Raw genomic sequence first — 16,445 nt, forward strand, 5'->3', positions numbered from 1 at the left:
ACAAAGATTTATGCCATTACATTACACCAACCAGCCGAGAAGTTTCCAATGGTTTGGAATGCCCACCAATGAAATATATCAAAATGCCAAATAACACGATGTAATTACATGATGAAATAGATAATAAAGTGCTAGTAGTACCTAGCTAGCTAGTAGTAGTAATACCTTGATTAGATATTTTCCAGTCAAATCACAATATCAAAAAAAGTCATGTTGTAGTGGTAGGCCTTGATCAGGGGTGACCAACCTGTGACCGGCGGCGTAATTTTTGAAATTAGTTATATTATCAAAAAGGAATTGCCAAGGTAATTCATTGTGAACTGGCATGGCCTACTAAAAATTTGATCAACTTGCTTCTAATATTCGTACCCCTCCTGAAAATTAAATATACATTTATTTTATAGAATCGAGTCGAACTATATTAACAATTATGAGAGACCTTGTCGTGCAGAGAGATCGTCAGATGCATGTTGGCTGAAACCTTCAATATTTATATGTCCAGACGCCGAATACTCATGTCCTTGCAAACTTAGCCCAGAGGCAAGTAACAATATTGTTGAATGAATTTATATGTTAATTTTGAAGAATTTTTGGGCGGTAACATTATGTTATAGATTTTGATGCGTAATAAGATACGTCCTGTCTTCACCGTTACCTATGCGGCACGCTTCTATCGGACGACGAAAAAATAGGCCATCAACACTCAAGTGGTCCGACCAATGGTTCATAAATTGCAGGCGGCCTTTCGGCCGAAAAGGTTGGCCAACCCTGGCCTATATCATTGACCAGTATTTTACTTACTTCACATTTGGACTGACAGCAGGAACAGAGCCAGCAGGTGTCTTGACGGCAGTAGGTGATGTTTGCATCGAGTTGACATTCCTGGTTTGGATTTGCGACTCATGTAATGACCTGGAAATCACAGGAGGAAAAATGAAATTATCATGCAATGGAAAAATGTTTGACTAATAATAGCACATTGGCTCTTACAGCACAAGTCACTCTCAGGGCCGTAACAGCACTTCGTCAGGCCCCCCCAAAACTTTGGTCTTGGGCCCCCCATAGGGTTATAGACCGAACTTCTGGGGGGCTTCGCCACCCAGACCCCCCTCCGGCGATACACTTTTATCGCTATTCATCATATTTATTGGGAGTTAGTTTAGTCAATCAGCTTTGTCGCAAAATTTCTAGAATTCATGATTTCATCGGTCAGTATGATCGGGAATTGCATATATTGTTATCAATTTTTATCTTTTCTCTGCTCACATAATCAGATTTGCCGGTAGAGCTGAGTGAGGTGTGTTTGAAAAGGTAGGACCAATCAATAATAATTAAACATCTTCGGGCGTATACCCGTTGGCAGGAACGAAACAGCACCTCGTCAGGCCCCAAAAAATGTGGGTCTCTGGCTCCCATAGGGTGATAAAATTTATTGTCCTCTCTACTCAGGTCATTAGATTTACCGGTAGAGCTGAGTGAAGTGTCTTGAAGACGGGAGGCCCGTAAATAATGATTAAACATCTTCGGGCGGGCGGACCCGTTGATATGACTTCGTTACATGATGTTATTTCGTGACTTCCAGTCTGCTATATCAAAAAATATAGAATCGTCCAATAGGCTTCTAAACTAAGAGACGCACACGATTTCAAATTGGTATTTCTTCACTGGCATAAATTTTTCCCAGCAGGATGGTATTTGTCTTGTGAGGTTCAGATTGCAAAGACAGGAACATTCGGCGCCAGTCATTTAGGAGCCTATGGACAATTAAACCTATATGTATTTTGTATATATAACGAAGTCTTCGGTCTGCATAAGGGCATAGACCTTTTCGGCCAAGCTTTTCTTGTGCCGATCGTTCTGGCACACTTGGAGTCTCATGTTATATGGCCTAAAACTTGATTGTATGTCTTGGTGGGTGGTGGCGCGGTAATGGCCCAATACCCAATAATATAGCTAAAAGACTACTTGAAAAAATTTTGAAAAATTTGCATACATTTTCAAAATATACTCTATGATTTATGCTAATTCACGAAATAATTTTGGGCCCCCTTCGAGCTCGCCCCCCCCAATTGGGGGGTTTGGGGTGCGGCAGTTACGGTGCTGGTCACACTGATATACTATAGATATCCATTTCAATCATCTTTTGTATGGTTTATTCTTTCAACATTGTTGCTGATGCATCACTGTCAAAGCTGGCAGTTTGAATGGTCATTGTCAGTCCCTTTTTGATCACCATACTAAATGTATTTCATAAACTGAACACATTTGTATTGAAAAACCTTGAGAGGGTATTCGTTTCTAGCACTTACTGTGCCAACTTGTTTCAAATGGTTGATGGCTACAGTTTGGCTATAGCTAGCCGGCTGCTGGTAGCTATCAGTTCTTTACGAGGCCCTCTGAGTCTGATAGTCATGGATTTAGGGGTTTGACAGCATTTGACTACTATGATTTGACTAGGACAGAATGTTCGTGTAATACCCCCAAACAGTAGCATGCAGCAACTTACATGTCCAAGCTCTTTGGTCTAGTGCGGGGCTGGCTGGAGATATTATGATGAGAAACTGAAATGAAATGCATCAATCGTAAATGTAACAATATAAAAAATTCTAACATATATAATTATACATATACAAGTCTCTCCATCAGCACTAAGATAGCTAATCGCCGGTGATTCATCAGGTACCTGATTGCTAAAGTTCCTTGCAAATATTTCAACTTGATAAACGATTGACATAACAAAGAATTGTTCAAACAAAAATTCTATAAATTGAAATATTTACTTGAAGAGAAAGGCAGGCTACGGTCTGTTAAAGGATATCCCGCTCCATCAAGCATTGCCATAGTTTGAGGCAAACTGTAGATGATCTGTCTCTCCATCACTGGTGCGGGCAGAGCAGAATTCCTTCTGCAATTGAAATCACGTACGTTGAGGTGATTGCTATTAAGAATTTCAGATCCTACAAGCTCCATTCGTACTTTTAAAAAAGGTAAAGCTTATATTATGGTCAGTGTATATCATTAGTTCAAGAAGAATCTTGAAGGCTGCATTGGTGTTTGAACAATTTATTAATTCTGTACTCCATGGTGGAAGCTTCGGTCTAGAAATAACTCGGAAATATGTCTCTCTCATTGCTAACTTACATGAAATAATCTTTCTGGCAATTTTCTTTCTTATAAATACTCCTTCAATAATTCAAATGAAATTGACACCTCCAAACAGCAGCATGACTATGAGCGAATACTTGGTTGTTCCTAACTTCAGCAAACTTTAATGTTTGATGCTATCTATTTTAGTTATGTATATTCCCATTCAAGTACATGACGATCTGTACTTATGGAAACACAACGGCTTAACAATGTTATAAGGCACTTGACCATAAGTCCTAGATGAGTAACTTACGCTAAAATATACCACTCAACTTTTCCAAACAATAAGCCATAATACGTTTGTACAGTAGAATAATCTTTGGACATAATTACAAAGACCCTTAATGGTCCTTACTCTATTTAATGAATTTTTGAACTTTTTCAGATAGTCATTGTAGCATATTGTGATTTTTTTCAATTCAATAGTATCATCCTTGGTGAGTAGGGTAATGCCAACTTCTTGAATATTTGATCGTAATGTTTGCTGCCAAGACATCTTACAGACGACATACATTTTACACATGTTCCACTGGTTAGATTTTGCAGAGCAACGTTCAAGATCAAATATCAATATATTACTAAACCAACACTTACTTCAAGCATACCAGTAATGCCAAAATGGATAAGTGAATCAGTGAGTGCAATAATAGCACTGATGAAAACTTTGATACTGGCTAGTGACTGTAGAAGGCTACACTACAAACAATGTACACCATTGAATAATGAGTTACTATAAGGTATGTCGTGTAGGTAGGTAGGAAATCATTTGGCAGCAGGTTAAAATGTTGAATAACCGCAGTAATAACAAGCTCTTGAAATTAGTATAACAGACTAACAGTGCACTACATAAGCAACGTAAGCCTTCGCAAATGTCAATAAAGACTTCCACAGATAACTAAACAACTATTGATGATTTGAGGTATGTGCCACTATGTACATTTGTTTGTGAAAATTTGACGTAATTATCATTCTATTGAGTACACGCCTCTATATCCGCCATAGGGACATCTTAACTAAATTCAGATGGTTTGATGGTTAAGATGGTTTGTTTTGCAACGACGGAATGTCGCGATTCATTAGGAGTGTTATTTGAACACAGAGTTTGCTACTATTTTCCTGGTGCGGCAATGCAAAGCATCATTGAGCAAATGACAAGCTAATATTGGCATTTTACGGGTGTACCATTTCGCCGCAGCCAAAGAATGAGTGATAGTAGTATGGTATTTATTTATAGGATGAAACTATTCATCGGTCAATGGGTGTGTCAAATTCCTCATAAAGATTGCACCAAGATCAACAACATTGAGTTAAGTGTCGATTTGGCTGATATACAACTATAGCTTGTGTACTGAAACAGTACAAGATGCAATAACTTGAGCCCTCTAGTTTCAATGTGCGTATCGTTATCGTAGTAAAGTCCTAACACCGTTTTATTGTATCAAATTCAGGACTGCCAGGACATTATTCATTGCTATTGAGAACATCGGAATTGAGGAATTGGTAAGGGTAATCCAAGAGTTTTAAGAGCTTGTAAAATGCCGTAAATCAGATATCGATCTGATACAGGAGGGGAAACAGAGTTGAATACTTGATTTGATTCCTTGGATACACCTGCACAGGATGCCGAATTTGATATAATTCCTATCAAATATGCATGGTCGCGATTGTGAACCTGCGCTATTAGATATCAGGTTTTCATTACAGCGGAGTTGATTTTCCAAAAGCTACGGTAAGATTAGAACAAAATTACTCACTCGGTTGCTATCTGTTCGACCCAGGACTGAGGTCGATGCTCGTAACCATCAAAATAGTCGTGGGCTCGGCTCCAAGCCCCTCTGCCATACTCCCGATCTTTACTCTCAGTGAGGTCTGGTGCGCTTTTGTAGTGTTCCACTTTCAACTTGCTTTTTCTCTGAAACCATAAGTGCAATAGTCGGTTATGGGTCATGCATGTAATGAGAACACCCAAACGGGGTCATGCATGTAATGAGAACACCCAAACGGTATATTCCTAGAAGTACAGGTTATGATTGCTAATACGGTATGCATGCTCAGACCCAGGGTTGAGTAATGGTGGTGGCTCCGGCTTCTTAAACGTTACGTTGTGGGTTCAAGCCCTTACCGTGTCCGACCAAAGACCTGACTAGTAACGCTGGTATAGTGGTATACATATACATTATTTCCCCGCTTGGCACTCAGCATTGAGGAATAGGGGTGGTGCAAGATTTAGGAGACCCTGTGCACCTTCATTGTCCAGCGGGATATGCACATCATGGACTCACGTTATGCATATCCACAGATCGTGTGTATGTATATCGCGAGTCGGTGGATATGCCGCAAAAACATCAATGAAAAAATATATAACATCTTATTCCTATAACGGCATAATTGTGTGAACAATGTCCCTGTGGCCCACCTTTTCTCGGTACATTCAAATGTGGATTCCTAACACATAAAACAGAGCAGAAACAAATACGGGATTATGATTTGAAGTTGGATTCCTAAATAAGAATGATTGTATGTAACATATTTAGGATGTGGATTTGAAGTATGGATTTTGTGCAAGTACTGTCCATATTCTGCACTCAATTGTACCATCCTTCATTGTAATATGAGCTAAGTATAGCGTTAGCATAGTATTTGACTATGGTAACATATAACTCTCATTTAATCATATAAATAGCCTTCATGTAGTTCAATGAAGTCAAGTAACTCGAATTTTATTGATTTTAATAAAAAACTATAAATTTTAGTCGTCGACACATCACAGCGTTTACAATGAAATTATGAACTTGGATGCAGCAGTATTTATATCTCACCTTTTTCGATCTGAGAGTATTTGACGACACATTTTCTTTGTTTTCTTTAGGTTTAATTGTTCTTCTCGATTCTGAAATTGTAAAAGAAAATTATTCATTCATGATATTAAAAACACGGACCACAGCCCCCAGTCTATGATCAATGAAATCATTGATCATTGATCAAATACATAATGCTTAGTAATGTAGAATTGCCTAAAGTTGTTTGTTTCCAGCAGTACGGTATCAATACCAATACAAATTTCAGTAATAATGTCCTGCTTTTTTCGAGTAGGTATTCAATTGTAGTTCATATTCAGTCCGAATGGGTTCTCCAGTAGGCCATATTTCGACGTTTGAAAAATAAAAGACACTAATTTGCTGCATTCTTATATTCTCTTTATTAGCATCCTTGATGAATTGTGGAATCTTGGAAGTCCAGTCGCACCATCTGAATTAGTTAATTAGGTATGTAGGCTACCAATGAAACCACTCCGTAATTATAACTTAATTCTACAGCAAATTGTACACATTTACCGCAAATGCATATGATCTTTGTATAAACAATATTTTGTTCTTCAAATAATACCAAACCTTGTACTTTTGGACTCCTCTTCCTATCTGTATCCGAGTCTGAATCGGAATCCGATTTATCCTTGGTGTGCTTACTCCTGAATATTGAAAAGAAATACTTCATATCAAAATACGAAGAAATCTATCATAATAATATTAAAAATTCATAGTGAACGCACAAGTTGTCGGATTTTATCAACAATTCATGGCTTGGAACTGCGGAGGCAGTCGGTAACGGAATATTGATACTTTTTCAAAGTACTTAAGTAGGTTTTGACAAATTTCACCGATTGCTTAAGTGGCCATATATTTAACTACTTCCACTTTCACAGAGTCTTTAAGGGAAAACTACTTACTTTTCTCACTTTGTATTTTGAAAAGTATGAATTAGGAGGGCGATTACTTTGCATCACTTTTAGCATTTAGCATCTGCGTTAAACAGCGCTGTATATATCTTGAAAATAGCATCCATTCATACGATAGTAATTTTGCGTTATCTGCAAAGACACATACTGTAATTTCGAAAGCAGCCATCTATGTCTGCTAAATGTAAGCTGTCCCTTGACCAAATATACTTTTTCAAACTACTTGAGTACATTCAGACCTTTGTTCTATTACCGCTTGAAGTAGTTATGGAAATAGCTACCGATACTTCTACTTATAATTAAACATGAATTTATGACATCACTTCCACTTCTACTTGAGTAGCAACACAGACTAATTTGAATGCTTCTGTGTTTCAGTTTGGAAAAGTTAATAGTTACAGGCAGACTTGGACAACTAGATAACTAGATATTTCTAGTTGCATAATTAGACTAATTACAGCGAAATGCATAATGCGAGACGAGTCAGGCTTGGTATATAGCCACTTGTCCAGTCTATTCTAATTTGATAAAAAAACTAATTAGCTATAAGTGTAATTCTAATCTAATTTGAAAAAGCTGAAACTTTTCTAGATCTCCAACGTTGGTTCCCGGTCTTACCTGCTTCTTGACGATTGCTTGCCTTCTTCTTGTCTTTTTCTGCTGCGCTCTCTTCCTTCCCTCTCCTTATATTTAGACGACCTCTCCTCTTTTCTCTTGGATCGCGATTCACGGTGGCGCTCTGACGATTTCATTTCTGTCGAAGACTCGCGGGCTCTTCTGGCGTCTTCGGACGACGCCGACGAGGATCGCCGTCTTGTTTTATCGCGTTCCCTGTATCAGTATTTGACGGGTGATATTCAATTGAATGTTTCCAAACGCGTACTTTCAAATACACTTATTTGAAGATAGTCTTGGAGGAACAGAACTTCAGTATACAATTGAATGATGTATTCATATTGAAACACCTGCCGAGTGCCAGACGAAAATATTCCGTATTCGGATTTCAATATGAATAATGAATATATTGTTATTCAAATACAATTATATTACTAATGGCATCAAGCAATGGGCATTGAGACAATCTGTAATCATATTTTAATAATCCCCGATTACACCAGATTCCAACCGTCACTTCCTATTTCATCTGGCACACAGGCCTAACACTCCCACATTACAGATAAACAGAACATTACAGCCTTAAGCCTGGTGCACAGTGCATGCATACACATCGCACGCTCATGCCGTGATATCAACTGTGCCAGTTGCATGCTGATACACGCTGGCACACGATCAGTCGCACCGTATTTCTACCTCCACACACTTAGCCTTCTCGTTTGGTCGTATTGCGATACGACGCAACTAATCAATTCCAGGGCCATTAGTTACGAGGTGAATGGCTTTCATTATGATTCCTCAGCCTAAGTGCAGATTTGACCGCGGGTTATGCCTTCACGGAGATCGAAAATGCATTTGTGAATTATCTTACATCAAATACTAACGTGGAATATCATTTCTTTCATTGCACTAGATAACTACGGCCATAACGCAACGGACTGCAGTTTTATTAGCCATGAAGCCACAACGCTACTCTTCGGTTCTCGACATACATCAATCCACCTCGAACATCCTAATTAATAATATCTGCACAATTAGCGCGCAGCCTCAACAGTGAGTAAGGGCTACCGGCACTAAAACGAAAGCAGTCAGGCCTAGAGTGACGAGGTGTAAATAATGTAGAAGCTGTGGGTTGTGGAGTGGATACAAAAATGCACGCATGCGCATGTCGTTATTGGAGTGATCCATTACTATAATGATGTCAAACCATCGGAATTCGAGATGCATAACCACCATCCGTCACTCCGGAATAGTCGATCAAAAGCCCATCAATAATATTTCTCTTCAAAGTTAAGTCAAGAAATTCCCAGTTGCAAGTCAAGCGAACTTACATCAGATTTATAGATTGACCCTGATAGCAATATCAAATAATTGCATCACTTTCATCTTATTAAATGTCTATACAAGAGAGACAATCGCGTATCGATTTCTGATATACAACACTGGCCGAATGGGGAAATGTTTCCACGTTAACATATGTCATCAAAAGAGGATTATCTGCCGCAGTGCAATAAACTATGAGCCGATTAACAAATACATTTCCATTTCATATTTCAATTAAATGCGCAAGCGATTTCCGAAATAAGTTACGTCATCAATAGCTGGTATAATCAAGCATTATTATATTGAATTACCGGCGAAAAGGTATCGCAGCCTGACGGTTCACATTATACACATAACAGGTGCGAAAGATTGGCGATATATATCACGTTAAAGTTGATGTTATCGTTCGGACTCTGCTACAGTATGTCAGCTATCAAAGATAAATCTAAAAAAATTCCCCGTTGTTTCCCGATGCGATCCGAGTATTTGAATCAACGTACCGCGTATGATAAAACGGATCATATCATTCATATCCATCATTATATTGGGCGATATGCCTAATGAACAGTACTCAACAATAATCTGAATTTGACTATTCTATTATGACAAAAACGTATGTTATGATTTATGATGTGGGTTTAATACGTTCAGTTTGATATTAATTGTTAAGGGGTCGATAACTCATAACGGGTCGCGGGTCACTTTTCAAATTCGTCGATGCCGCGAGCCGCATTAATGCAATATCGAGATGAAATAGGCCGCACAGTTTGACAACCACGTTGCGCTCTCTAACATGGGCGACGGGCATAGTTACCACAAAAACTAATAATTTATTATTGAAATAAATAAAAATGCATCACGATAATCACTTTCATTCGGTTTTGAACTGTGAGCTGCGCACGCTACCTTACCACACTTTTCAGCTAGACACTAGACACGGTACTTGTTGGAAAACTATCTCTTCGTAAAGATAGTAGTGAGGAGCCCCAAGTCGTTTTCTAAGCGTCTTGGCAGTGTCTGGGCCATTGCGCGTGAAGGCAATATGTCCATTGTCCATTGTCCATTGTCCATTGTTCAATGCCAATTCATATGAGCTAATTCTTGTTCCATGGAATGTTAATACTGTAACAGCTAGTGAGGAATAGTGATGTTGGGAACAGCATTTCAAAATGCTTTACAAAGCGATTTTTCGAAGTCTAAAATCATATTGTAGGCCGCAAATGTGACCTCGCGGGCCTCATGCTAGCGGGCTGTGAGTTGGTGACCTCTCTGTGTTAGAACAACCGAGTCACCCGTGGAGTTAAATTACATCCCAGACGCGATTACACAAACTGATATGATGAAATAAAGTAATTCACTAGGTAGGCATATAGTGCGTCTGATTTTATGACTTACCAGTTTCAAGCGCAGATGTAGGCCTATGCAACGAATGCATCGAAGTCTCAAAATTTGCTTTGTCCTAATGTTCTACCTTCAGCGTTACGCCCTCCCGATACCCGGTGGCGTATAATTACCAATAGCGGAGTGAGCTATTGCCTGGGGTTTATTTAAGAATGGTAAATTGCTTTTTCTGTAATTGGCTTGACTACCGAATTTCATGGGTATATAGATCGTCCTTTACATTACCGATGGACTGATATTAAAGGTTCAGGCTAGTATACCCATATTGCCGGGGGGTTGCCTACGTCAGCTACAGACACAAATGTCCTTAGACTTTTTCGGCGTTTCTGAGATGACATGGTCTGCCGTTACTAACGCATACCTCTTATTAATCTACACTTTTTATTGATATTTATCGGTCAATGTGAGTGTTTCATTGAAAGTCGTTACGAAACCTTCCCGCCTTTCCCTTGCATCACAATCTTGCTGACGATTACCGCTGACGAGTGACAGCCGCAAATATTCAGGTTTACTATTCAATTTTACAATGACGCAATCAATAATACACGAGAATGACCAAATGCTAAATCTGAGAATATGTAGGAGGCCAACTCAATTCAGAGATGAAACTCTATATTAACTAGGTGATGATAAGCATGGTTTTGTAACTATACCTTCTGGAATGCCGAGATAATGAACTCATTTCATGGAAAAGGAGTCTTGAATATTTCGTTTGTTTTCAGATATTCCCGACGCCAATATTGGACACCAGTACATGTGTAAGTGTAACTTTATATTGTATCTAATATACAGATATACAGACAACTGTTCTTACAATTTAATATTGGTACTTCAGAGCAGAATACCTCGACGAATCTTTTCTGTGGCGACTCCGGTGCTCCCGTCTAGTTCTGCCGTTCTCTCGATGTCCCCGAGATCGATCAGAGCGCTCGTCTCGTCTTGTGTCGCGTTGTCTTCTGTCACGCTCTTGGCTTATAATCCTCATATTATCCTCTCGCCGTCTCCTTGAGGGATCGCTTTCTCGTTCTCGACTGCGACTGCGACTACGGCTACGACGTCTCCGGGGCCTGTGTTCGTCGTCGCTACGATGTCGCTTCTCCGCGTTATAGGCGGCTTGCGCCTCTTCCAATCTTTTCTTGCGGTCGGCTTTCAGCTTTTCCATACGGTATCTTTCGATGAGGTCTTCACGGGACAAGTCTTCGCCGTACATTTCACGATACCGGCGCTCAAAATCGGCATTTTGGGCTTGGCGGTTCGGGTATCGACCGCGCTCTGAGCTGACGTCCGCACCCATCGTTACCCAATGATTTGGAAACACTATCACAGATAAACGATTAGAACCAGCGACCATGCATCTCTGATGCAATCTGAAATATACGTGAATATCTCAATAGTTGAGGAGTCTCAGCTATAACCGAAGCAGACTTCGACAACGGATGGATAATTCGGAGCACTGTGAGAGAGAGAGAGGGTAGCCGCATACCCTAAGGTCTAACATTATTCATAACGATCGACATGCATAATCGCAGGTCGCGTATGAAAGGATTAATTGCAACGTGGATTTAACCAATCAATCTCTGCGAGCGGTATGCAGTGTAGATGCCTTTGTTAAGTCGCAACAGGATGCAATCTTGAACAGTGCGTGATCATAACCTTACGGAGGACCGCAACAACGAGTAGGCCTACTCGGTGGTCATTTGCTCAATTACGTCGTGCTGATTAGGCCTATATATCAAAGTTATATACAGGAACTCATTAGCATACCAGACCGGAGTGTTGAACCATTAAGTGCATGTTAGTCATGCGCAATGGTCCTTGACCTTTATCAATCTGGGAAACACTTGAGTGTGTTTCTTTACCTCCGGGAAACTCCGAGAATGGCTCAGGTAACCCCCGGCGCAGTGGTTAAAACCACTGGTCCAGCGTTCGATATGAGCAGTAATATTGTTCATCAATATAAGGCTTCCCTTGCGCATTTTTTAAGTGGAGATTGTGCCATAATTCCATGCAATTTATGTGATAAATGCTTCAACGTGAGCAAGCATATGGGTGTACGGGAGGTGTGTAGTAGGGATGGTGTGAACCTCTGAAAAGTTCAGGTTCGCGTGAAGGCGAACCTTTTTGAAAGGTTCTGTGTGAACGCGAACGTGAACCTCATGACGCCACGTGACGTTATATTGCTAATTCCAACCCTAAATTTCGGTGAAGTGATAGCCTATATCAATATTCACTGTACAAGTGTACATGTACACTGAGTGTACAGTTGTACAGTTGTACACGATATACCTAGCAACGACTCGGCCACATAATGCCACAATGCTGAAGTACATATTGACGTTGATGATCCAATAATCCCATAAAATCAATATCTTCGGAGTTCCGTCGCTTTGCCAACAATATCGAAGAGGACTTGAAGGGAATATAAGCTTACGCTTTAACGGCCAAGGCTAGACAACGTATTCGGCGTCTGAGTATTGCTACGTTGATATTGAGCAGAGCGTAAAACGGGTTTCTATACTTGCTATACCGATATTACCCCATTAACATTAACAGGTTATACAGCAGTTGCCAACACCCCAATCGCACGGATTTGGTTTTCACAAACATATGAATGCAAGATACCCCATACCCCATTCGCGTGCTAGATGTTTTACATCAGACAACGATATCAGTTTCATTGATTGATTGAATAAGCATCATTCGCTGACTACATGAAGTGTATTTCGCTCTTGATGTCGTGCGATTGCGGGTCCATCTCACAGCAGAGAATCACTAAATATTCACAAACAGTAAGCTGGATATTTCGAGTAAACTTTTGTCACAAAGCAAGTAAAATGTTTGAGATTGTTAAGGTGGATGCTCGTTTGGTGTTGATTTTTTTATGCTGCCAGCGCCATGCATAGAGTGGACCGCAGTTGAAATGCAAAAGATTATAAAGATGTTATAATGAAGTGAAAATTATATATGAAAAAGGTTCACAGTGCAGAACCTACCAAGGTTCGTTTGTGAACCTAACCTTTGAATTTCTAAGGTTCACACACAGAACGCGAACGTGAACCTCACGTTCACACCATCCCTAGTGTGTATTGCGGATCGCGTTTCACGTGAGGTTTCGAGCAAATTACAGGGATTTTCACACGAAACATGCCTTCGAATGCTGCGGTTTCGTTTTCATAGCATCACGGCGTCAAAATCCACATTACGCTGCTGGAGAGGCGATGAGATACAGTTTAAAAATGAGTTATTTCCAGTCCAACATGTAGTAGCCTGGAAATACTGGACCATATCGTGTATCTGGAAAGTCACTACTAAATCCAGATAATGTTATCACTACACCAGCAAACGCATGCAAATCCTAATTCGCGATAAAATTTATCATGTCAATCTGCCTCCAACCATACATATATATATATACTTACATGACACCTTATTATATTCGGCGCGTCAATGTGAGATGAGAGATGAGAGATGATGTTTACGTGAAATCATTCAAGATCAGGACACAAGAGTATATATTTCACGAAATTACTCCAATACATATGGTAGTGTAGTATCCCGCCGATAACTCACGCTATCGCAGTCTCTTTTCGCGCGAGGTTACACACGAAATAGCGACGGCAAAGGTTTAATGTAGCTTCTGTTATCTCTGTATGCAATCATCCCGTACCCAAATGAACGAGAAACTGACAAGATTAGCACAGGGCACGAAATAACACTGCGGTGAATTAACTCACATCTACTCAATCTGACTCTCCCTCTTTCTATCTAATATACGTTATGAGAAAACAGCAATTTGCTAAATTTACTAAATTCACTAAAACACACCCCTGGCCGCACATCTTCCGTTGGATATGGTTAAACCATCCGTCAGTACTCCATTCATACGCTTCCATCCAAGTTAAATATTAACCTCACACAACAAACCTTGCGAATGAACGCACGCGTAGTTTAATGACCTAAATTGTTGACACAGGGATCGGCTACACCGCCTGGATTTCGAATTCACTACGTAGTATTGTAATGTGGTGAACTGTAGGCGGCCACACGAAGTCACACAACCGGCTAATCGAGTACTACCGCCGCCTCTGCGAATTTCATTCTTATTGCGTTCCAACTTTCGCTTTACTGCCTTTCATTGGGATTATTTCCAATCGTTAACAGCACCAGACGGTATTTATTCGGTTCCTCATACGAGCAATAAAGAGCGAGAATGGAATAACCATTTTATCAACCGCAGCGAGACGCTGCTCATTATCTATCGCGATCTCACAAAACATATCATAAGCAACAATACAAAACGGAGCACCATCTTCAAGGTTCTCTGATTCCAAGTATTATATAGGCCAGCGCGTCAAAAAGTTACGCAGGTGTTGACGCTTATGATGGAAAAATGCATTTGATATATTCACGCTGGTAAAGATTTAGTATTACCAGTCAATAGGTGATTTCCTAAAGCTGTGGAATACTATCAACACTGTTGTCAAAACAGACGGCACCTTCCTGGCCCCTTCCTTAGATTGGCCACAACACTCAGGTACAGTATGTTGCCCTCTCTAGCTGGTATGGCTTTCGAGTCATGTTCCTAATACCCTACCAGTTTGAAATAACACACACTGATCATAAATCAACGCAAAGCAGTTGAATCAGCGCCAATTTTGTGAATGATTGAATCATTTGGGCGATTCACGCTCGGATAGACAGGAATAATAAACCGAGACAAGGTTGGCGAGTATTGTCGATTGATCTTGTCTACTATTTTACAGCCCTTCCATCGAGATGCGCGACTGTGGATAAGTGGGTACTTCAAGTCGTTAATAATATGTTTTCACACAATACACGGGACGTACCACCTAAAACAGACGGGAATTGTCAGCACGCGCGGACAATCTACGAGATCGCAGCCCTTATAAGGGGCGTTGCGTTTATATGTATTCTTATCGGAAGATGGTTCACTCATCAAGCCCAATCATTCATTCATTAGATTTCCTTTATTTCAAAACATCGCAGCTGGCGACCTTGGTCTACAGAGACCTGTTCCTCGCATAATGAATCTGAATAAAACCATCATGCTGAGTATGCTAATACTGCACCAGGCTCAGATGCCTTGCTCACTCACGTGCTGCCGATTTGCGACGCGGCTCACTTTGGTCGGATTGCCAAGTGGGTGCCATCAGTTCAGCACACACCTGAGAGCCAGGATTTGGGAGCAGATATCGGTATAAAAATAGTACATTGAACGCTCTCTCATTCGAAATTTCATGCTGGTGACGTCATATTTTGTGATACGATTGTTGATATACAATGTTCTTTCCAATTCTCTACTAGTTGCTGACGATTACCCCTGACGAGTGTCAGCCGAAAATATTCGGGTTCATTTCAATATGAATATACTATTTAATTGTATATTGAAGTTCTGTACCTCCAAGAAGCTCTTCAGATATCGGTATGATTCACAGGTGCAACTATGGTTGTTGAATACCGGACGGACATCTAGTAGTAGTAGTAGTAGTATAACCTTTTAGGTTACAATTATGTCGTGTCCGGTCAACATTGCGAAAACCATTACCGAGATTGGACACCACCGAGAATGGACATTACCGAGAATGTATATCACCGAGCATGGACATTATGGACAATGCCGAGAACCTAATGTAGGCTACTAAGACGGGTGGTGTCGTAAGATCTAAACCTGAGAATAGCCTACCTAATGCCACATGAGTGACATGACGTCTTGAACACAATACACATACACACGATGGGTTATTTGGGTTAATTTTTTGCAACCTGCATTTCGTTTGTATCATAGTCGAGTTTTTGATCGCATTCTAATACGTTTACCAGAAAAAAGAGGACAAATTAAAAAAAATGGACATTTATGGGTCCTCCGAGGGCACTTTCAATTTATTGAAAAAAATGGAACAAATTCCAAGAGGACATATGGTCAGTTGGTCACCCTACAATTATCGCCGCTCAGGCTTAGTGCTTATCCTTATGATTAGAAACCGGTACCTCCTGTCGAAAACGACGATTTTCATATTACTCGGGAAATTGCCAAACTGTTGTATACATTGTCCAAAAACCCCGTCTTGCGAGTTCATTGTTGACGGTACCGGTGTTTGGAATATTCTGGAACTTCGATAGCTATCCTCATCCTCTAAGGCTTAGTTGGGTGCCGAGACCAGTGACCAAATGCACAAAGTGCATGACTGGACTGCCCACAATA

The 16,445-nt window shown here is 40.2% G+C and overlaps 1 protein-coding gene across 3 annotated transcripts in view; it reads right to left on the bottom strand.

The window, feature by feature from the left end:
• The window catches only part of LOC145456163 (uncharacterized), a 31,234-nt gene extending 19,617 nt beyond the window's left edge, over positions 1 to 11,617 (bottom strand). For 2 of the 3 annotated variants that reach the window (XM_080334224.1, XM_080334222.1), the window contains exons 1-8: positions 11,068 to 11,616; positions 7,502 to 7,714; positions 6,540 to 6,616; positions 5,967 to 6,037; positions 4,902 to 5,059; positions 2,781 to 2,905; positions 2,507 to 2,561; positions 802 to 912 (exon numbers count right to left, since the gene is read on the bottom strand). In XM_080334224.1, the coding sequence (XP_080190350.1) occupies positions 802 to 912; positions 2,507 to 2,561; positions 2,781 to 2,905; positions 4,902 to 5,059; positions 5,967 to 6,037; positions 6,540 to 6,616; positions 7,502 to 7,714; positions 11,068 to 11,573 (1,316 nt within the window). In that variant the 5' untranslated portion in view covers positions 11,574 to 11,616. Of the gene's footprint in view, positions 1 to 801; positions 913 to 2,506; positions 2,562 to 2,780; positions 2,906 to 4,901; positions 5,060 to 5,966; positions 6,038 to 6,539; positions 6,617 to 7,501; positions 7,715 to 11,067 lie in introns of all 3 variants that reach the window. The other variant, XM_080334223.1, reaches the window with a different exon arrangement.
• Between the last annotated feature and the right edge of the window lie 4,828 nt (positions 11,618 to 16,445).

Source organism: Botryllus schlosseri, chromosome 14 (assembly GCF_051294905.1).
Source record: "Botryllus schlosseri isolate E-star chromosome 14, Bs_hap1, whole genome shotgun sequence".
In the NCBI taxonomy this organism is placed as follows: Eukaryota; Metazoa; Chordata; class Ascidiacea; order Stolidobranchia; family Styelidae; genus Botryllus; species Botryllus schlosseri.